General features: G+C 32.5%; 1 protein-coding gene and 1 non-coding gene across 2 annotated transcripts; both read left to right on the forward strand.

Annotated features, from left to right (window-relative positions):
• Positions 1-2,323: 2,323 nt before the first annotated feature.
• LOC125067322 (tektin-2-like) lies at positions 2,324-16,956 on the forward strand. The gene is made up of 7 exons (XM_047675859.1): positions 2,324-2,475; positions 6,049-6,173; positions 8,172-8,388; positions 10,454-10,668; positions 11,634-11,856; positions 12,557-12,780; positions 16,676-16,956. Exons 1-7 carry the CDS (start codon positions 2,395-2,397, stop codon positions 16,866-16,868), a joined length of 1,278 nt encoding a protein of 425 aa, XP_047531815.1. The 5' UTR covers positions 2,324-2,394; the 3' UTR covers positions 16,869-16,956.
• Trnar-acg lies at positions 10,743-10,815 on the forward strand. Its single transcript has one exon. It is a non-coding gene; the product is annotated as a tRNA-Arg (tRNA).
• Positions 16,957-24,097: the final 7,141 nt, after the last annotated feature.

The following is a 24,097-nucleotide window of genomic DNA, read 5'->3' on the forward strand; positions in this document are numbered from 1 at the left end:
TAATTAATCTCTGCGATAGATTTTTTATATATAATGATAATAGAGTTACATTTTTATACGGACCAACACGACCGATTGAGTCGCCGAATAGGTCGTATTTCGTACCGTCAGGAAATTGAGAACACTACCGATCATAATATTATGTGCTCGTAACACTGACACGCACAATTTTATCACTAACATGACAAATCAAATCTGTAATATTTATTAGTAATATATAATAAATGAAAATTTTAAGGCATAATATTACAAATTAATATATTGAGTGCCGAGATGGCCCAGTGGCTAGAACGCGTGCATCTTAACCGATGATTTCGGGTTCAAACCCAGGCTGGCACCACTGAAATTTCATGTGCTTAATTTGTGTTTATAATTCATCTCGCGCTCGACGGTGAAGGAAAACATCGTGAGGAAACCTGCATGTGTCTAATTTCAACGAAATTCTGCCACATGTGTATTCCGCCAACCCGCATTGGAGCAGCGTGGTGGAATATGCTCCAAACCTTCTCCTCAAAGGGAGAGGTGGCCTTTATCCCAGCAGTGGGACATTTACGGGCTGCTAATGTGTGCTAATGTAATTGTACTATTTCTATTAATAAATACAATATTAAACTATTTCGGTACTTGAATAAAATCGTCATCAGTGAAAACTTACGTTGTATTGAGTGAATTCGGTCATGAAGTCATCATTTATTTTATTTTTGGTAAGGCTTGGTGCAAGGCCGTCTGGGTAGGTACCACCCACTCATCAGATATTCTGCCACCAAATAGCAGTATTCTGTATTGTTGTTTTCCGGACATAATACTTCGCTCGCAGAGTTGGTGGCGCATTGGCGATGTAAGGAATTATCATTTTGATCGTCTGCTTACATACATAAAAAAGAGACAACATAAATGTTCTTGAAAATACATAGTTTCATATAAGACACATTTACACACACATATACAGAGATACCTCACACTAAAATACCCCAAAACGATGACCTCAAACAAGTCTCCTGTTTGACAAATTATGGACTATTAAAAACCTATATAACAAAAACTTTCTAATTACATATTAAAATGATCATAGAGTGTTTAAACCATCAACGTTATTTTAGTTCTGGATTTTAGTCCTAATGAAGGATACGATAAGGATCATTTTAGTTCAAATAATTTGCGTTTCATGTTTCGTATAAATTATATGATTGTTGTTGGAAACGAAGTCTAAACGCCGGCGGCCATATCCCAGCGGCCCGTCCTTGTCACTAAATAGCAAATTGACTTTTCAGAAGTTCTACTTATCTCTAATGCTAACATCTGCTATTTCATGTTTTGTAACATGGCATAGGAATAGCGTTAGTTATCCCCAATCGGCATCAACTCATAAATAAGTGGATCAACTGGCAGGAATCCAAGTAAATATAAGAAAGAATATTTATGATCACACACACATAGATTTTTTTTACATCGTAAGGCCGCAAAATGTTAAGTTCCGAACTGATACAGAAAGTGGGTCAATCTAAGATAATTCCGGAATTAGATTAACTTCCTCGCTCTTGTATTTGGTAAACAGGGCGTGTACGATGCGGTTAATTCTTACACAAACATGTAAAGTTCGCAACAACGTACGCGAATGAGTGGTACGAAATTTACTTGATTTCTATCTGATTCGACTTAAATTTTTCGTTATTATATTTTTTAAATTTGCAAGTCATAAAATATTATTTTTTATATTAGCAGGTATATAAAAATGTATTGTGAAAAGTAACAACCAGTTGAAGGCTTCCAGAAAGGTTTGGAGTCTACCGCGCTTTAATGCGGATTGATGAATATACATGGTACAAATTTCTTGACTGTGTTTTCCTTGACTGCCGAGTACAACAAATAATTTATGCTCAGCCGGATATCCAGAAACTTCAGTTAAGATTCACATCCTCTAACTAAACGAACCTTTTAAAAGTATATTAAAAAAAAAAAACATTCTGGGACAAAGGTAACCTCTGTTTAGGATATGGTTCACCGACTGTGGGATGTATTATAAAAATAATTATAAACAAGTAAAATTATAATGGAAACAGCGCGTTCCTAATTTTAGATCCACGCGTTGTGAGAAAAGGATGTAGAGTATCTGCCGTGTGGAAACATGCTATAACAATAATATGTAATTAGATATACATTAATAACAAAATAAACTACATCTACATTAAAAAAATATTTAATTTAAAAAAAAAAAATGAAAACTACAAACTCCTTGAAACAAACCAACCAGTCACACGTATAAAAATCGAAATAAGAACGCCGCACGTTACTAAACAAGCGTCAACATTACCAGCACATATTTCAATTTGACATCGCTACCAATAGTACAGTTTAGACATTATCCAAATATTGGAATAATAATAAATTATCAGGATGCAGTCCGTAGTAACGTTCGAGAAGCCATTACCGCATTTAAGTCTGCCGGATTGGGATGCTCGACTGTACGGCTTGCAGGTGATTTACTTTATTTTATAGCCAGCTTAGACTAAAGCCATCGTGAACGTTAGTTTTCTACGTTACTGATCGTTTAGCATGACTATACTAACATTGTCGAAGCAAAGGATACACATAAACTGTTGTCTAACCTCTTCGCTTTTAGTAGAAGTGAAACTATATTGACTAGAATAGAATTTGATTTATAAAAATTGATTCTTATAATCATCATCACCTTTTGCAAGTTTTTCCAATGTTTGCGTAATATTTGACAGAATTCTTCTTCGAAACCAGTCGCTTCACTGATAGGTTGGTTCCCGACCATGAAACAGATAATGAAAATCCGTATGTTCTAATGTTATTAATAAATGCGCTTAAAAAAATCCTAATCAGTTCTTTCGACGCTCTCAGCTTGAGCGGTAGTATTTTACTCTACGGAAATCATAAAGCTAAACATTTTAATCTGACATTTACTTAGGTGTAATTCATACTAATAATACGAAATGGGATTGTCCATTTTTAATTCGTTTTGGGACGTGAAATTGTTGTGAAATCTTGGCAAAATTCCCTATCACAGCTTTTTGTAATTTCATTGAGTTTTGTATCAAGAAATTCTCAATACCATCCCGACGTAAGGAAGTTAGTAGTGATACACTTCCGTTCGTCTGTAAGCACGTAAAGTCTGTGGTATTGGCTTTAAAATTGACCGCTGTTGCTAAAATTCGTTCAAGGGGTATTTTTATTATGATACTTCTGGGAAATAAATAAATAAATGTTGGACAACATCACATACATTACTATGATCCCAATGCAAGTAGCTAAAGCACTTGTGTTATGGAAAATCAGAAGTATCGACGGTACCACAAACACCCAGAACCAAGACAACGTAGAAAACTAATGAACTTTTTCTACATCGACTAACCGGTGTACACACTACTCGACCACGGAGGTCGTCGATGAGGTTGAATGAGGTTTACTAACTTAACTTTAAACCTCATTTCCCAAAATCACCTTTTTGGCGCTTTAGCCGTTCTTCCTTAGAACTGACGATATTGATAATATTACAAAATTATATAATTGTTACACATCTATACAAAAATACGCATGTTAACTTACGATACCATGTACTAAAGGAAAATATTTATTATTACATTACCTATATCGACCCGTGCATAACACCATTGTCATTAACATATTTTCAATTATCAATACATGAAATAATTCGTGATATTTGTTTGTTTTTTATAATATAAGTTTGTATTGATTTCACACTACGTATTTTGTAATTGTTGGAAAAGATTTATAACAGTGCTTACAAGTACATAAGTTTCGTTACAACTATTACCGTTGCAGGAGAAAAGATACTGACGTAAATGCACTTGGAAACTACAAACAGCTCTTGTATCGTACTCAAAAAGCAATGTTCAGAGAGTTAGAACTTCTTTTTTACGAGAGGCTCTTTCTACCATCCCCGATAGGATAAAAATAGTTGCTTCCAAGTAATATTTACTTCTATGTTCGGAGTTTTTTCGATTTATTTTTGACTGTTGTATTGTTTTAATACACAAAATTTAAAAGTATTCTTAAACGAACGAATAGTCTTTTAAAAGGTGCAAACATAAACAGAGCATTATTTTATTCAGAAAGTATCGAACAAAAACTTTTATGCTAAGAAACAAACAATGACAAAGGTTAATTTTACCAGTGTTGACACATTGTTCAGTGAGATTTAAACTCATATCAAATTGGCATTTGGTTCCTAACGAAGCAATTATTTTATACCGACATTGTTACGTCAATTGTCGATCATGTGACCTATCAAATACTTATGTATATTTTAAAACATTTCTTATCTGTCCTTACTTGGTTATTTCTTTCCTACTTACCAGTTAATCTGTTACCAAATAACAATGCTTTTTATTGCTGTGATTTGGTTTAAAAGGTGAGTGGTCAAGGTTAACTATGGTAAAATATGGGACACAGCATCTGAGATATGACCTGTTGTATTACAATATACCCAGTATCTATGGGCAAAGATAACCATTACTAACAAAGGCCATCTTCAGGTGGCAATTTGGTTTTTATAAAAAACACATGAACGTCAACGTTAAGTAAATAACAAAACTTATTAAAAATATGTTGATATAGCTTCTGGCTAGTATTGCCTCGTTGGTTGCATAGAATATGTATGTTAGTAAGATGTATTTAATATTTGTCTTATAAAATAAAGATAATAATAAAGTTTTAGACCTTGGTTAGGTAATATTTATTTTAGAAACACAACCATTACATAAACATATTAGTATTGAGGTACATTAATCAGACTTACATATTATAAAATAGCTACATTAAATTTAATTTATAATATAAAAATTGAGTATTTTTTAAAGTAAATAAAACTTTTTACTCGAACCGTGGCTACTTTTCATTTCGAGTAAAGTTAAATAGAAACCTTTGAGTATTTATGTATTCAAATCTCTTTTATAAAAGGTCGTATCTCCCATAATACAATATAACCTAATAATAAAACCTTAATGTTTTATTAACGTGGCTGAATTTCAAAGCGAGAAACAAATTACTGTCTACCTTTGAAGAACCTAAGTTAACTTTATTAGGGTACATCTCAGTACATAACACCACAATTATGCTTTAGGTAACATTTCGTCGATTCTCCCTTTAATAATTTTAAGGGTGGTCTGGTTTGCTGGCAAATTAGAAAAGTTTTACCTGTTCCTCGTAATGCTAAATTGACTGGTAAGCCTTTTAAAGGAAGATTTAGCGAGGAATTCACGAGATCCTCAATTTTCACTTTGAATAATATTGCTCTTAAGTCTTTGGGTAATTTTTGACGTATCTTGAAATCTTGAGTTACGGTTCTGTTTGTTGAGGAGTATTTGAGCAGGATTAGCATCTTTTGTTTTAAGGTTCTTCATATAAGTGTTTGACTAGCTTTGTTTATTTTCACCTTCTACTATTTATAGAACGGTAAAATTTTTCTTTCTTCATCTGAAGGTGTTGCCCAAAAAAGACGAAGAAAAATACTAAATCTTCACGATATTACTCATATAGATGATTTATGACGGTTCATATGTACAATCTAATTTCCAAAATATTTAGTATTTATGGCAATTTTTTATTTATCGACTATTCTATCTATTGACTGAAAATTGTAAGCTGTTGGTTATAGATAACGATGGGTATAAGCAGCGAATTTTTTTTATTTCGCTATGCTGTATCGGTCTAGACAAAACACTACTTGTAAATCCCCCTAAGTGTATCTCATTCCGAATTCTTAAACTTTTGTCTCTGAAAAGGAACGGTGATTTTTATTCAAAGTTAGACGTTCCGTCGTAAATATTCATTTCAACGAAGTTTGTTTTCAATGAAAAGTTGAAATGATCCTATTGGCATTCATATTACGCTTTTATTGATTTTAGAACTTGTTTTTGAGTATTCATATATTCAAATAGCGCATCACTATATTTTTTTGGAAATTAAGAACTTTTTACAAATCGACCATGTATGTAATTCTAGATACAAAGAAATCAAACCGTTCATCGCTCATCAATCTGAAAAAGTTTTTCCGTTAAATAGGTTACTGCAGACACCAGACGAGCTGACGCCTTTGATCTACGCCACAGTGCTCATCAACTCCGCAATGAAACTAGGATTAAAACGCAATGGGATAGTTACCACAACAACAATCGTCTTAGAGCAAGGTAATTAAACTAAACTAAATACGATAAGCTTTATTTTTCTTTTTACTCTTTTATCTATTATTAGATCAGCTCTTGCTTTAGTATTTCAAATAAGATTTTATAGTAGAAACTTGAGCCGTGATGGTCTAGCGAAAAACATGGATCTTCATGCTAAGATCGCGGAATTAAATTCATGTAACATTTTATGCGTTTCATATCGCTCTCGTGCCGAGCTGTGAACGAAAACATCGTAAGGAAATTTGCACGTCTCTCATGATATTTTGCCAAATATCTGTCCACCAATACACTTAGGAGCGTTTAGGAATGAATTCGAAACTCCTCTTTAAGAGGAGAGTATTCAACAATGAGACAATTACGAGCTGTTTTAATATAAACTTTGAAGTTGATCGATAGCCTTAAAATAAAATAAGTAAATAAAATAAAATATATTAATTTTGCCAGAATTGAGAAAAGCCGATTAAATAAAAAAACAAAGTCCTATTTTGGTTGCGGTGCTATTTATGGAACTGTTTTAAATTATGCTGTAAAATTATCGTAAAAAATCTGTATTTTATGAATATTGACGTTTAATATTCATTCCTTTAATAATGCAACTCGATGAAAAATAAAAATGATTTATTATTTTTTATATGAGTCTCGACTAGGTTTCCTAATACGATCCCAGTTAATAAAACTTTTCATATTATTAATTCTTCAATATTCTTGAAGTATTGAATCAACTGATCGTTGAAACTGAAAATAGTACTGAGTTTGCCGTCCGTATTACGATACGGAATTGTCTTAAACGAGCGTATTGTACGCTGGGGACGATTTCACTAAATGCTACTAAACCTTTACTAAGTATAAAAAGCTTTTACCCAGCTGTAGGGGAGCAATTTCTTACAAGTGGAATGACAGATAAAATAGTGATACGTGGTTTTATTTAACATTCATTCATTCGATACGATTTAAATTCAATTCGAATTCGAATTCGTATATAAATATTTATTATTATACATTTAACGAGAGGCAAATTTAAATTTAAATATTATGAAATCTGAAATTTATTAAACAACTGAAAATATAATTTTATAATATTAAATGAATGTATTCAAAATTGTTATCAATTTCATTGACTTTGTACTGATTTGCAGGTCGTATAAGGCAATACAAGTTTCCGGTTAAAGGAATAACCATATAGGCGACGATGACCGCTTGGCTGTAGATATAGATGTTTATAGTTATGCCGAAGATGGCACATTCACCTATCTTCCTATTTTAAGTTAAAAAGGGAATTTACAAGAATAAAAATAAAAAATCTAAATATTTCCTAATTAAAAAGTTCAAGTGACGATAATAATTAATGCTGCAATTTATACATTAATTATATTTGCAATTATATAATGAGAAACTAACATGACTAAATAACTTATGACATGATCTCGATAAAATTACTAAACTAAAATGAATGAATTGAAATTTTTAATTAGTAGAAATAGTGTTATTTTTATGTTTGTCCTCAATATAAACGTTTTATGGAGACCCTCATTCTGTAGGGTAGCAAGTACGATATAAATGTTGATATATATTTGGGATAGTATAAGTTATCAGTCAGTATTAGTTTTTCATGATATAATTGCAATTCTAAGTATATAAATTGCCTCATTCAAGACCGTCATTTGAGAACAACTTGACCGATTTGGCAGGGTTTTTATGTTGTATTTGTTTTGATTTATAGGTTTGTCAGTTTCTATAGGAAATAAAAAAAAATACTTCAATTTGACAGTTTTGTCCTGTTTTAATATCAAAAAAAGTTATATTAGATCATTTTTTTCTCGATAAACTGGCTAATAGACATTTCAACACGCAGCCTACTACTGCTGGAGAATGAGACTCGTTATGAAATAAATATTTATTTTTATACTAAACGCACCCGTGCTAAGCCTGGGCGCGTTTAAGGAATTATTATTAAGATTTTTAATACATATTAGGCCTAAACTTACAAAACAATTTATACAGGGTTTACGAAATAGAACAGTGGAAATCAACTCTTCAAGAGCTGCTGGAACGCATAGATAGAGAAATGAGTGCGTTAAAAGAGGAGAAGGCTTCAACCGAAAGGGAATTAGAACAACTGAACATGCCACTTCTAGTATGCTCTGAATGTCTGTCCAATAGAGATGGAAGAAGGAGCACGGAATTAACTTATGACTTAGCTGACACTGAGTTGAAAAAGGTACGTCTAGTAATACATACATATTTTTTCATGATATAAGTAGGCTGAGGGGCAAGTGAGCAACCTGATGGTAAGTGGTCACCGCCGCCCATAAATTTAGCGCTGTAAAAAATATTAACTATTCCTTATATCACCATTGCGCCACCGACTATGGAAGATAAGTTGTGATGTGCCTTGTGCCTGTAGTTACACTGGTTCACTCGCCCTTCAAACTGGAACACAATGATACTAAGAATTGTTTCTTGGCGGTAGAATATATGACAAGTGGGTGGTACTTACCCAGATGGGCTTGCACAAAAGCCTACCACCAAGAGTTGTTTCACGCATTGTAAAAGCAAAGAGATAGCATTTAGGAATTTAAACTATATATCGAGAAATCAAAATAAAAATCATCAGTAGGCTTTTACAAGCACTTTTGAATCGTTATTTAACAAACTATATTAAGTAAAGCTACCACCGATTCGAAATGTAGATTTTACCGAGAAGAACCGGCAAGGAACTCAGTAGTTACTCTTTTTCAACATTTAAAAATACAGTTATGTTATAAAACTAGTTTTTAACGGATTTAATCATGTATATTAATTATTTTAACATCCCGACGTTTCGAGCACTTTGCAGTGTTCGTGGTCTGCCCGTGACCACTAGTTTTATTTCAATGTGTAATAATCGCGAAAATCTAAGACAACATTACAGTTATGTTAGTTAAATACAATTATATATGTATGTAATATATCCTGCCTGGAAGTCAACAAGCATTAACTCCACGCTTTTTATCATCTGTATAATCTTGTATTGAATAATATGCCTTCTTTACAAATGATTTGAATTTATGAAACGGCAAAGTTAAAAAATGTCTGCGGAATTTTATTATAGAAACGGATACCTTTTATATTGACTTTGCGGAGTCGGAAAATTGGCGTTATAAACCTATCCTTACTTCTTGTGCACATACAATGATTATCACTGATTTTATCCAAGTGATCAATGTTACTGTAAATATACATACGATATAATATAATCGACATAATCGAAGTTGGAATTTATTAAAAACTGTTCAAAGAATAATAATGTCTTGGCTTGTCATTCAATTATGAGTAACAATCAAAATTTCAAGTCCCTAACTCATCAGGAAGTTAATTAAAAATCATCGCCCACAAAAAAGAACGAGGTAGAATATAAAAAGGATAAAATTATTATATAAAAGAAATAAAGGGTGACGTCCGCCATCCCTCGATTGAGTAATATTATATAAGATACAAAAAAATCATTAATGATTACATTAGCTGCCTGTAAATTTCCCACTGCTGGGCTAAGGCCTCCTCTCCCTTTGAGGAGAAGGTTTGGAGCATATTCCACCACGCTGCTCTAATACGGGTTGGTGGAATACACATGTGGCAGAATTTCGTTGAAATTAGATCACATGCAGGTTTCATCACGATGTTTTCCTTCACCACCGAGCACGAGATGAATTATAAACACAAATTAAGCACATGAATTCATTGGTGCTTGCCTGGGTTTGAACCCGAAATCATCGGTTAAGATGCACGCGTTCTAACCACTGGGCCATCTCGGTTCTTATTAATCATTACAATTTTACATAATTAATAATTATGATTGATGAATAAGTGAATAATATCTTGGTAATATTATATGCTTGGTGGTACGGCTTTATGCAAGTCCGCCTACGTGTGTACGTTCCACTCATCGGATATTCTACCGCCACACAGCAATGTTTTTATATTCCGGTTTGAAGGGTGTGTGAGACATTCTAACTTCAAGTACAATATGTTTCTAAATTAATATGGAGTGGTGAAACCTATACCATAAAAATATATGTATAATACTTTTGAATAAAACATTTACATATTCCGGAAGTCAATGTTGTACAATAAATAAACTTAAGTTATTAAATGAGTAATGTTACTGCTTATTTTTTATAAGTAGTTTATATTGCTTTTATAAAATATATATATACTTATTATTTTTGTATAACTAACTATAATATTTTATGTACATATATTTTGTACTAATTTACTCATATATTTTTTGTTTTTCATCTTTGTAGGAATTGTGTGTCACGGAGAGCAACAAAAAAATGCTCATCGATCGATGTCAGTCAGCTTGGGAAAAGATTAATAAATTAGAAGTAGTCAAGTTCAAATTACAACTTGATCTAAATGATAAAAACGAAGCTTTACTAATTGATAAAGATATGCTCAGTTTGGATAAGGACTGTGCCAACATTACTTATAAAACTGATTCCCTCAAAACTCCGAATCGGTATGACATTTTTTCTCATTTTTCGAGACATTATTTGTGGATTCACAAGTCTATTTTGATAATGTAGATCACATGGCCCTGTGGCGCAATGGATAACGCGTCTGACTACGGATCAGAAGATTCCAGGTTCGAATCCTGGCAGGGTCGGAATATATAAGTTTTTGTGCTTGACTCTGTGATATTATATTTTTACTATTCTTGCGAAATTAATTTTTATACTATTTATTATATCTGGGAATTCTTTGGCTACTTTCGAGTACATTTTATAAGGAAATATCGCTCTAATTTATAGACAAAAATTATTAGTATGTTATCTTGAATCTATGTCTAAAAATAAATTTAGCTAACGTGTTTTATTAAAACCCTTCTCGTGCTTTTTTAAGCGAGCGGTAATTGTCTAGCTGCTTTATATAAATACTAAATTTTATCTTAAATAGAGTTCAGTATATATTTTGCTTAAATAATTTAAAATAGGTTCCTAACCTTATGTACCTTTACTACGATTCTGACCACTGGTTTAAGTGTTATTGAGTAAAAAGATTCGCGTTTATAATATTGTTACCAATAAATAAATAAACATATAAATTTTTTACTGATATTCCAATGCATGTTTTAATTTCGGCTTTCTTTTACTACTTCACAAACAAATAGCTTTTGTAAGAAGCTTAATTCGAAATTAAAGATTTTGCTTCTTCTCTCTGCAAAGTAGAAAACAAAGTCGCTTCCCGCGGTCTGCACTCTAGATCTTTGGAACTACGCAACATATTTTCATGCGGTTTGTATTAATAAGCAGACTGACCAAGAGAGTTGTACTTTTTCTAGCCGGAAAAAAAATCCAGAATCTTTCTTTTTATGTTTGTTCTTTAATCTCAAAGATGTATAGTATACACATATAGTAGCAGTGAAGCTAGTATATATAGATATGATCAAAATGAGTAGCATCAATGCTGAAAGTTAATCTGCAGAATGATAACGTACGAACAATGGTTAAACAAATGTGAATCAACAAAGAAGATGGCGATAGATGAACTTCAAGACACGCTGCGTCTCAGGGAGATGTTGTTTGTGGCCCGTGGTCGAGCGAGGAACGCGTTACGTGCACAGACAGACGTTACTAATTACATGATGCGAAGACGCATATACGACACGCAGAGGGCACGTAATGAATTACAATGGCAGAAAATGAAGGTAAAAACTAATTATAATCAGTGATTCCAGATTATAATACGTACGGCTAAATATCAAACCGAATACCGTTATATTCGATTTGATATTTAACTATTATTGATTTGGACTAATTGAAATCATTGATGAGCTGTTTCACTGCGATAGTTGTATGGAATGTATTCTGATTATGATCCAAATTTAAAAGTCTGATGTTTAGAGTTTTGTAGCGTTACTCATCAGAATTGCTCTAATTGTAAAAAAAAGTTACTTTGAACTAAAAGGTAACTATTTCATATGTATATACTTAACTACCAGGACTGTATTTTTAGAAGTTGAAAAAGAGTAACTATTGAGTTTCTTGCCGGTTTTTCTCGGTAGAATCTACAGTGGTAGCTTTACTTAAAATAGTTTGTTAAATGACTATTCAAAAGTGCTTGTAAAAGCCAACTTGAATAAAGTATATTTTGATTTTGATTTTTTTGATTAAAATAGTACCACCAATTCTTGCATTAAATTAACTTTGAAAAAATCCTTAACTTTGAAGATATGTGGATAGCTTACAATTCAATCATAAATGGAATCGTATTCCCAAATATACCAACTCCCATATATTCTCATACCTTTTGTCGAAACGACTCTATTATTCTAAGATTTGAATTCAAACAATAGGCACTGTATATCTGTATGTTAAACCAATTCAAAAAATGGAATATGTCACTAGATGGAAGAGAACATGGACAAACTTGCAAGCGAATTGAAAACAATTGGCGAACAGTTTGCGGATAAAGTTAACGCATTAAAGGTTGCCGAAACCCGATTAGAGACTCGAGGGTACAGACCGGGTATAGAACTTGCATCCGATGAAGCCGACGTAGGACTGAAAGAAGAAGTCCGAAACTTAAGGGAAACGATACGCCAGCTACAAGAGAAACAAGATTGTGCAAAGTAAGTCAATAAATTTTATCTATACTAAGCCTTTTCCTGTTCGATACAACAAAGCTTCACTTTTTTTTTATGCAAGATTCCAATTGGATTTGCAAATTCTCTGACCGCTCCTCCGCCCATACTTATGGAGTTGCTCGAACTATGTAAACTTAATAGAGAATATTTTTATGAAATTTGGAGTCGTTATTTTGACTCACGGATTTAGAAAAAATATAAGGGTAAGTCATAATATAATACGATACAAGAAATTGACTTAACGGTGGACTTTAAATTCTTAATCTTACGTTGTTCTTCTGCGGAGTGATGCGGTAAAATTTTCCAAAAAAAATATGTTAATTATTATTTGGTACAAATTGTTTTTATGAATAAAATGTGGAGAAGATAAAAGTAAAATTAATTTAGCCCATTGTATATACTGCAATGTCTAGGCCATTAAAAGAAAACATTTCATTTATATCAAGAAAATAGTATCGATCGGCATAAAAATTGACCTGTTCCAAGATTAATCTCAGCTTTGCGTAAAATTCCTGTACTGAAGGACGAACTGTCAAAGCTGTTTTAAAAACTGATTGTTTGTCTTTGTTGTTTAACGTCTAAGTGTTCTATCCCCCGGGTTACCTTAGTAAATTAATTTGTTAGTTAAGCCAAAACTAAAATTTGGTTCTAACGTAGTCTCCAATCTAAATTTGTAAATAGTTGCCGACTTTGTGAAGCTTTTAGCGTTAATTTGAGAAAAGCTTTTATAAATCTGATCGATGAATATTTAAAGAAAATTTACAAAACTATTTTTTTTTTTATACTATAATCAGAAAATGAAACTTAATAATGTGCTAATATATTTTTATTTCATTTATATATATACATATATTTTGTGACAAATAAACAAAACCAAATATCTTAATACGGTATTTAATTGTTTGATAGTTGAAAATATATTCAGTCTTCTGTCTGTCTTAACTTCAGTCTTTGTTGGGTGGACATTGGTTTAGAAGCTAGTGTTTAATGATACAGAGGATGAGTCCCTGAATCACCAATTCCAGCCAATAATTTAATGTTTAGTTTGCATGTTAAGAAATCCTCGATATCAACCCTTTACAAAATCTTACGTTGAAGAGCACGTAAGCCAATAGTCTTCGTTTGAAATGTTTCTTGTATTTCGGATTTGCTTGACTTTAGAAATAATAAGCTATCGCTAATACTAAGGATATAATAATAGTTTAATTATTATACATAGTATAAATATATATATGCGTATAACTCGGTAAATATACAATGTACGAGTATTTGTATATAATCTGAGGAAAGCCCTATAAAATCTATTTTTTTCAAGTACCTAATATAAATGTACGTTGATATAAGCAGGTTACGATTAATGTAGTTAACTTGACTAGAAAATTCACAAATGAGTCCTGTAGTTAATATGTGTGCGCCCCAAGCGTATAAAGTTATGTAGCAACATAGATTCTGAGAGCTTTGCACTTATTTTCCTAATGAAATGCTCGTATTGTCCTTTTTGGAACAAGTCCAGAGCCTCGAGCCAAAGGAGTCTGTTTCAAGTGTAGTCGACTTTTATTTGCACATAGTTTGCTCGTTGTTTGTAGCAATTAACTAAATCTCATGACCTTTAATAAAAGTCTTTTCGGTATTCATGTAATTTTGCGGCGTTTTAAACGGGACTATTTTTTTACGAATCTGTCGACTGCAGATTCTTAAGCGCGTTTTTACTTTGACTGGTGCAGTCTGGATAGCATGAAAAAACTCCATGGTAAGGCTTGAGCTGACTGTTCTTATGTAACCATTTATGTTTTGTGAATTGTATTGAATTGAATCGAACGAGTAGGCTTCTATATTTCGTAGTTGAAAATATTATTGATAAATACTCTTGACAGGATATCATTCAGAACACAATACTTTGTACATTTTTATTATAATTTGATCGCATATTTTTAAATTATGACAAAGAGCACTTTTTTTCAGAATATACATTAATACTAGAATGGATTTTTTATACATAGAAGTTCTTTTGACGTAAGTCTTTAGCGTATATTTTAGTTCGTGGTTAATAGACTATACCGTTTGAGCGATTGCCATGGAAATTAAATATTTTGTCATGAAGAAGGTTTTAGTGCTATTCAATTGTTAAAACTCATTGTTAGATGCCCATGTGCTGTCAACACACACACATCAACTTATATACCGTTTACCGATAGGTATGTCGATATATGGCTAGAACAACGGTTGCCGAGTTTTGCTATTGTAATATAAATATTTTTTTCAGTATTGAAACAATGCCTTCATTTTATATCAATGAAAGCTTTGTAACGTATCAATAATTATCACCGAAAATGTTTTATAATCGTACCCTTAGCGGCGTAAAGTTGCCGTTCATCGAAAAACAAAGATATGTGGTACATACTTTTTGAATGTATTGAACTACGTAGCTTTTCATAGTGAAAATGAAGCAAAACGATCTTACTAAATAATTATTTGATTCTACAAGTCAAGAAAAAGAAATATCAATGGACTAATATTGTATTATCGTATTATTAGAATTATTAAAAATATTAAATGAGCAAATTTTTTATTCCCCAATAACATATAAAAGTAAAAAAAAATTCAAAGAGTTTCTGCGAAAACATTCAACGACCGAATAGAGATAAAATTTCGACCGGATATTTGTTGCAGTCATTCGTTATGGTCTTTCAGTAAAATATAATTCCACATTTACTACATCAGACGTATACGTTAATAGAAAACCCAAAAAAAAAAATTACACCAAACGGAATTATAAACAAACATTGAAACGTAATGAAAAGAAAATAAAATGAAGATTATATATATTCGCAAACCCGGCCACACGTTGGTGTGGCTTCGTTTTATGTTTTATTATTTTATGATAATGTTTAGCCAAAAACCTCTGAAATACGACGAATATAATGGTACAAATTTACTGTCAAAATATTCAGTGGGTGTGCGTGATGCGTATTCAAAAAAACAAATATACATATATCCATATCTAGATCACACTACATTTTACAGACTTTTCCTAGCAGTAGTACTACAAAACCGGTAGTAGTTCTCTTCCATTCGTCAGTCCAAGAGCAATAATTTATACTGTTGTGTAGCTGTTCATTGGAAAGAGCCACGGGTCATACTGATTTTATTTCTTACACTGTCAATGTCTGAAAGAACGTTATCAGGTTAACCGCGGAATAGGCAGGTAGCCTTTCTTTATAATAAAACGGATTTGTTATTTTATTTTTCATAGATCTGCCTCGGCCTTTGAGATAGTCGAGTTCTTTAAGGTTGAAATAGTAAACTATATTAGAGTTAAAAACCACCCTCTAGGGGTCTAACACGGGGTGTTGACACGAAAACCAATACGTCTATAGATCAGATAGCAATTTCTAACCGTGACAACAATTTTTTTTCTTTATATTCAGTGGATTGGAATATTCGTTTGTGAGTGAATCGGGATCGACTCTTACAATATTTTATTTAAATATAGATATTTTTTTTATTTTTGTAACGTCAGTCTACCAATGAGAAAATGATTGATTTTATTTAATTCCCTTTCGTTAAAATTTTCAAATTTTAATACCATTTTTAAATGATTTTAACGTGGACTATACGTATACTGCGATTATTAATTGTTTTTTTACATTTAATTAAATAAATTACTGATTATTATTGATTAGATCGTATGAAACCGTACCAAATTTCAATTCTTCCATTCATACATTAACGTAGTTTTGTATATTATAAATTCGAATAGTTACGTAATTAAAAATGATGTAAAAATTATACCATGGAATTTCTATGAGTTAAATACTATAATACATACTATCATTTAGTAATCGACTCTATTATATTGAGATAAGATTTTTATATTCAGGGCAACATACAACGCCCTGGAGGCGGCGTCTATCAAGATAGCAATAGATCTCAATGATAAGGAACAATCTCTTGAGACGGACACGCAGGCTCTTGAAATGAGGGCGGCCTTGGAACCCAAACGACCACAAGGAACTGACAAGAATCTGATCCTGGCTAGTATGAAGGACGAAGTTCCAGTCGATGTTAATTAATTGAAGTTTTTTGACGTCTAATGTTTATTTGCTATTGGTTCTTATTTTTCAATATTTTTTGAAATTAGTTTTTTTATTACTATTGTGTCAATTTAATTTTGATTATATGCAAGAAATTAAACGATGTTATATTAAAATAATGATATATTTGTGAATTTTAGTGGTTTTTTTTTTTAATTCAAAAGATGCTAATTCCTGCGTGTCTTGTATAACTATAACATAAAAAGGCCTACTATCTGCACTTTCAATTTACGTTTAAGTCGCCATTATATATGTAAGTTAGCTTAAACAAACAGTTAGTATTACAAACTAAATTAAAATGCTTATCATTTTGGCAATTAATTTTTTAGTTGTGCATGAAAACTCATAATAATATTGACACTATTTTTTATATTAGGAAATTATAAAAGTCATTTTTTTTATAATTAGTCAAATATTTTCTTTCTATATAAGATTTTAAATTAACATGGATATTTTTATTACTAACAGTATTTAAAACGTGATATTTACCATGTTTTTTATTTTTATTTAGTGGGGCTCGATATTTCGACATTACGAATGTCTTGTTCACGAGACTCTTTTTCTTTCTAGTAGCGTATTTGCTTGTTTGGAGATTACAGGCTTTTAAAGTATATTCAACGATGTATAGAGCTATCTATAATAATGAAAATCTATTACAATGATAATTAAATTAGGCACCAAGTGTCACCAAGTCCAGGAATATTATGTATGTATATTTTTGGAGACGTTATAGCTAGTTCGTACAGATGGTATATATTAAATATAATAATATATATTATGTAATAATATATTTATAAATATACTTACATTTTAAAGTTTTCGTGGATATTATATATATATTGAACTTCGGATAAGGTACTCTTCACTGTGCGTGTATAGTATAGTCTTTAAAGTATATTCTCTTTTTAACCTTGAATCATAATTGAAATGTAGAGTATTCTCCTTTGTTCGAATTAGGTAGACAGTCTAATAACCGTAGGTATTCTCTGCAGTTTTGGATTTACCAGTAGTCTGAGGGCGCTTGACACTAGCGCGGTAGATTAGTGAGATAGTGAGAAGCGGCCAATTAAGGAGAGGTTTTTTTTATTGGGTTTGTAAGACTGACTTCTCATGCCGCGAAGAAAGAGGTCTTCGACACGCCTTCAGATGATTTTTACACTAGTCCGTTCGTTGTTTATTTGAAATATATAAAAGATTTTTATGCAATTTCAACTAAATTTGTAAATTAGAAAAATAAAATAGGTTGGTACTCATCATTACCATTAGCTGTTCGCAATCCACTCTTAGACGTATGCGAATTCCGCATTCAATCGAGTCCCGTTACCTTCTTTAACCTATATAGATAGAGTGTATAAGAGTGACAAAAAATATATAGCCTATACTTGGTAAATATGTAAATCCGCCCTTGATTTTTCAACCATACTGAAGAGTTATTCTGTAAGAAATTCAAGTCACAGAAGAACACGAGCGTTAATGTCAGAATGTGATATGCGACATTAACTCTAATAATTATATAATACAAGTATCAAAATGGCGTATCACCGTAAGTCCGTTGTAACATTTTACGAGCCTTGAATTCGTACTCGTTTTTAAGGTGTTTTGGGATTTTAATATAAGTGTCCAAAATAATGACGACCTTGAAGTCAAGCACCCCTTAGAAACACGCAAAGACTTTGACGTAGTCGAATATTACACTCGATATGTTCAAATGTATAACTAAAGATTAAAAACGAATCTTTTTACATTACCTTACATTATCAGCCTGTAAATTTCCCACTGCTGGGCTAAGGCCTCCTCCCCCTTTGAGGGGAAGGTTTGGTTATTATCATACTCCACCACGCTGCTCCAATGCCGGTTGGTGGAATACACTTGTGGCAGAATTTCGTTGAAATTAGACACATGCATATGGTTTCCTCACAATGTTTTCCTTCACCGACAAGTAAATATTAATAAAAAAAATAGTAATTATAAAACACTAGTTGTCGTTCGCGTTAAAAGGATTAGTCGTCTGCTGTTGGCAATAACTTCGGTGCAGTGTTTTGGCCGTTAAAGGACGACACACAGACATAATTACTTTCACATTTATAATATTAGTACAGCTATGCATTATAAAAGTATAATAATCAAAACGCCACTAATCCTGCCATCTGTATCGTGATGACAGAATCTTTTAAAAATTACTTTAAGCCGTATGCTTTAGATGGCGCTTACCAAATAATTTATTTGCTATATGTAAGAAACGAAATTGTTTTTTGCTAGTAGGCTGATGGTTAGTGATCGCACCGCCTATAGATACTGGAGCTGTAAGAAATACTAACCATGGTCAATGTGCCGTCAATCTTTGTTACTAAGATGTTATGTATGTTCCTTGTTATGCCCCACTTACTCTGGCCCTTCAAACCGGCACACAAGAATACTACGTTTTGCAATTTGACGACCTCCTTGGTCTAGTAGTGTGTACACCGGTTTTTATGGGTCCACTCCGAGGTCCCGGGTTCGATTCCCGGACGAGTCGATGTAGAAAAAGTTCATTAGTTTCCTATGTTGTCTTGGGTCTGAGTGTTTGTGGTACCGTCGTTAAGGTGATATCAGACGGTTCATTCGAGTGAATGTTCTTTTGAGTGAATGATTCATTTTTCTTTCATTCCATGTTCACACGGCTTAGCTGGAATGATGTAAAAAAGAACATTCATCCGTAGTTTCTTTCAATATGGCGTCGAATGAAGTCATGTCTCTTGGAATAAGTTTAATTTGCCATCATTTGATCAAGGAGCTAAGAAAAATGCGTTCGAATGTGGCCAAATCCAAGTGAACGTTCACTCTATGTTCAGACTGTTAATTTTTTGTTCATTCGGAGTGGGCATGAAAGATGCCGAATGAACCGATCCAACTTCTTTGGATCAGTTCACTAATGAATTCATTCGGCACTTTTGTTTCACTTTGTGTTTAGACGTTTGACTTTGAGTGAAAGATGCAAAATGAAACACGAAAATGAACAAAAAATAAACCGTCTGATCCACCTTTACTTCTGATTTTCCATAACACAAGTGCTTAAGCTACTTACACTTGATCCCGATGAACAGAGTAATGTATCCAATTTTTTTTTGCATTAGCATTAGCAGCCTGTTAATTTTCCCACTGCTGGGCTAAAGGCCTCCTTTCCCTTTGAGGAGAAGGTTTGGTGCATATTCCACCACGCTGCTCCAATTCGGGTTGGTGGAATACACATGTGGCAGAATTTCGTTGAAATTAGACACATGCAGGTTTCCTCACGATGTTTTCCTTCACCACCGAGCACGAGATGAATTATGAACACAAATTAAGCACATGAAAATTCAGTGGTGCTTGCCTGGGTTTGAACCCGAAATCATTGGTTAAGATGTACGCGTTCTAACCACTGGGCCATCTCGGCTCGTCATGTATCCAATATGTATCCAATATTTATTATTTATTAATTATTAAACAATAGTCTTTAAATAAAGCATCCCATCTTTCGAATGACGTTATATACCTAATAGGAACAACCCTCAGGACGTACGTATTCTGAGCGCTCGTAACTGAACTCAACATCGTGTCTCAGCGCTCGCTCGCCCGGTGACGCTGTCAAGGCCTACAGGTCAATAACATATACACTTTCAATAAAACATAAAACATTCTAATGTGCAAGGTAAGTCCTGCTTGTTTATTTTTGCCTTTCCTTTTTTTAGCTTATGTAGATATAATTTCCTGATATGATTTCCTCTCTCTGACCAATTTTTGGAAAAAAACGGCTGTCTTTCAAAGGAAAAGGGCTTTGATCGCTAGCGCATCCTACCGTGACACTCCGACAATTAGAACACCTTTGTGGACCGCCAAACTAGAAGATTTCCCAGGGTACGTTTACGGCGAAGGCTTCTCCCCTATCTTCTTCGGCGGAGCGGTTCAGCGGATGCAATCTCCTCACGCTACCGCTCCGCGGTCTGTCCTGCGACATGACAGTTTCGCAGAAAGAAACCATAACGGAATAGGGCCTGCCCAAGCGATATAATATTAGTGAACAGTGCGAACAAATACAGGTGCAATGTCTAATACTTTATTATCATAATCCGATAAGCCCGGATACAATTCAAGTGTCATACGAATTTATTATTAAGCTAACCATAATTTTAAGTTAAATCCATAACCGGTTCATAAAGAATGAGGAAGAAGAGTTGAGTCATTCTTCTCGTCGCACTAATAATTATGGTATTCAAGTTAAAGTTCCTATATAATAGAGATCTTTATTTATGCAATGATAATTTTGCAGTTTACTTAATAGTACGTACTGAGTGTTCATAGTTTAAGTAATTGCTTGAAAGTGTAACCCTGTCTTTATTAAATTGTTACCTTATGTACTTAAAAGATTATAATTATATAACTCACACATTAACAATAAACTAGCGTTCCTCGTGACTTTACATGTCTGTGTATAAGCTATATCTATTCCAAATCCGATCAGCCCTTTTTTTGTTCAAATACACATACAAATTTGCACATTTATAATATTAAAATGATGTTTACTTAATTATGTTGTTTAGTAACAGGTCGTAAAAAAAGATGATATGTGTCAATGGATAGACGTGGATTGGCTAAAAGTCGGTTCAATTCCCGGTACATGAACTTCAATTTGATTTTGAAGATACATGAAATATCCACCGAGTCTTCCAAGACTTTTTGGTTTTAATTTTAATCATTTGTGCGGTTTAATACTATTTTCCCTAAAAGTTAAAATTACCAACACCCTTTCTTAGTGAGACTCAACGTTGTGAAGAGTAAATATGTCATTCAAGTCAATCGGGCTTAAAGTTGTAAGTATCTCGTGATATTTAGCTTCTGTGTAACGATATTCTTGGAGAATTAACAATGAATTATATTTATTCAATAAATATGTAACAAATTATTAGTACCAACGAGTTTAGAATATTAGTTCGCTTTGATAGGAAAAACAACGTGGAATTGAATTGGATGCAAAAATATATTTGTTCTAGAATAATCTCAGAATAAGTTCAAGGAAAATTTTATGAATGTGAATGTTTCGTTCAGAGGATGAGCGCAGATTAACAAACACCGTTATATATAGATTTTTTAAATTACTAGCTGTTATCAGTGGATAACGAGAATTTATCCCAAGCAAGTGTGCTTGGGGTAAATTCAATTAAAAATGTGTTTGTTTTATATACATTTCTGTCATTATATAACTATGTCCTTGCATGTGATTAACACGTCACAAAAATTTATTAATTTCAAATATTATTTATAATTACCATAATACATAATCACTATTAGCAATGAGTGAGGAGGAAAATTGGCGACAAAAGCCTTTAGGCACTTTCACAGGGCAAGGCATTTTAAACTGACGCCACGAATAACCATTTTATTAGATCGATCAGTGATTCGAACCCAGGACGTCGAGAACCGCATCTTTATTAGCACTAGAACAGCGAGGTAGTAATAAGGTTTAAAGATTGCCTTGTATTGCCAATACGCTATCAGCCGGTTATATCCCTTCGACACTTGTGTAATTATATTGACATATATTATTGTTTGTACCGGAACATGACAACGCTTAGTTGTGATACTTAGCTGTTAATTAAGTATTGAATATGTTTATCGTACTATTTGCATGTACTTTGTATAAGTTATTTTCGGACCGTTATTCAAAAAATACGTTGTGACGTCACTAGTAATTATGTTTCATATGAAACTTTCCCAATAGTTTTATTAAATCAACGCAAAATAATCTAATTTCTTAGAATACAATTTTCGATTCGATTTTTTAGATGTAGTCAGAGTCAGAGTCAAAATCAAAAATCTTTATTTAAAATAGCGTTACACTAATTTATTGAATTTTTATAAATGTCACATTACAATTATTGTTTTCATACAATTACAAAAAAATATTTCCGCCATTTGAAACAGCCTGGAGGCATCTCATTCCCAAGTCATTAGTTTTGTAATATCATTCAGCACTCAACGCTCTTAAGCAATTATTTTAAATTATACAATAATTGAACATTTAACAGCGAACGTTAACTTTGAAATATCTGTGACAAAAATAATTGAAAGGTAACTTTCATTGACTTTATAACAAGTTTAGGTGCATGATTGTGATGTATAATATTTATTTTCTAATAATAGACCTGAAGCTGATTTCCACCATCCGGCTTCTGAGTGTCATTGAACAAGAGCAAATTGAATCTCAATTTGTATAATCTAGCTTGTAGATGTTTCTCGATGTTTTTTATTTGTATTATTGAGCAAACGTATTGTTAAAAAATATATATATTAATATAAACATCAGTTAAAATGCTAATACAAGAATAATACAAAAATAATGATACACCAATTAACGTCCAAAAGTCGTATCATTTCTTCATTATCAAGTAATCAATTTTATAAGATTTTAAAATGACTGATTGACGTACAGCTTTGTCTAAGCCACGGGGTCTAACAGGATAAAATTTTGCACAGAAATTCTTTCTGGAACGAAAGTGAAATTAATACTAAGACAGATTTTTCAAAATTTAACTCCTAAGGGGATTAAATGAGATATGAAAGTTGGGATGGAAATTCGTCATTTCTGATGTTAGAAATCGGTATTCAAATTTCTGTTAATGAGACAAAGATAGAAATGAGTTAAAGTTTTTTTTGAAAATGGCTTAAGAGACTTAAATTTGGGATGAAAGTGTGTATGAAAAATCGTTGCTTTTGAGACTTTTTGTCGCTGAATTGTATTTAGTATTTGGGTTTCTGCTAATGCGTCCATCAGTATTTGATAATCAATTAATAGATATTGCACTGATTTTCGGCTAGGAAGACTATATTGTATTATTATAAGAGACTAACGTCACGCCCCGGCTTCGCACGGCTACATTTTCTTAATAAAGAAAATGATATGATACAAATATAACTTATACAATGAATGACGCAGGAATAATGAAGTTTTCTACGTTCTAGGGATTACCCCATACATACAAATTTCACATCTTATAATATTAGTATAGATAAAATAATCTAACAGTAATAATTTCCACAATCAAATTAAAACATACGTCCATTTGTATAATGGAAGCCCATGATCTCCCGTGGTTTTTAGACACGCTTGCTTAAGAAATACCATTAGGTTTCAGTATATAATGCTACTGATGCTCTCAGATATCACAGTCTCTAATCATCTTCGTCTTCCTCTC

This window comes from Vanessa atalanta, chromosome 11, assembly GCF_905147765.1.
Source record: "Vanessa atalanta chromosome 11, ilVanAtal1.2, whole genome shotgun sequence".
NCBI lineage: Eukaryota > Metazoa > Arthropoda > Insecta > Lepidoptera > Nymphalidae > Vanessa > Vanessa atalanta.

Excerpts from the sequence above, each read along its gene's own strand:
- LOC125067322 (XM_047675859.1), top strand. The coding sequence starts at position 2,395 with ATGCAGTCCGTAGTAACGTTCGAGAAGCCATTACCGCATTTAAGTCTG. Across the intron at positions 2,476-6,048 it reads CTCGACTGTACGGCTTGCAG|GTTACTGCAGACACCAGACG; the intron begins GTGATTTACTTT and ends TCCGTTAAATAG. Across the intron at positions 10,669-11,633 it reads TCCCTCAAAACTCCGAATCG|AATGATAACGTACGAACAAT; the intron begins GTATGACATTTT and ends GTTAATCTGCAG.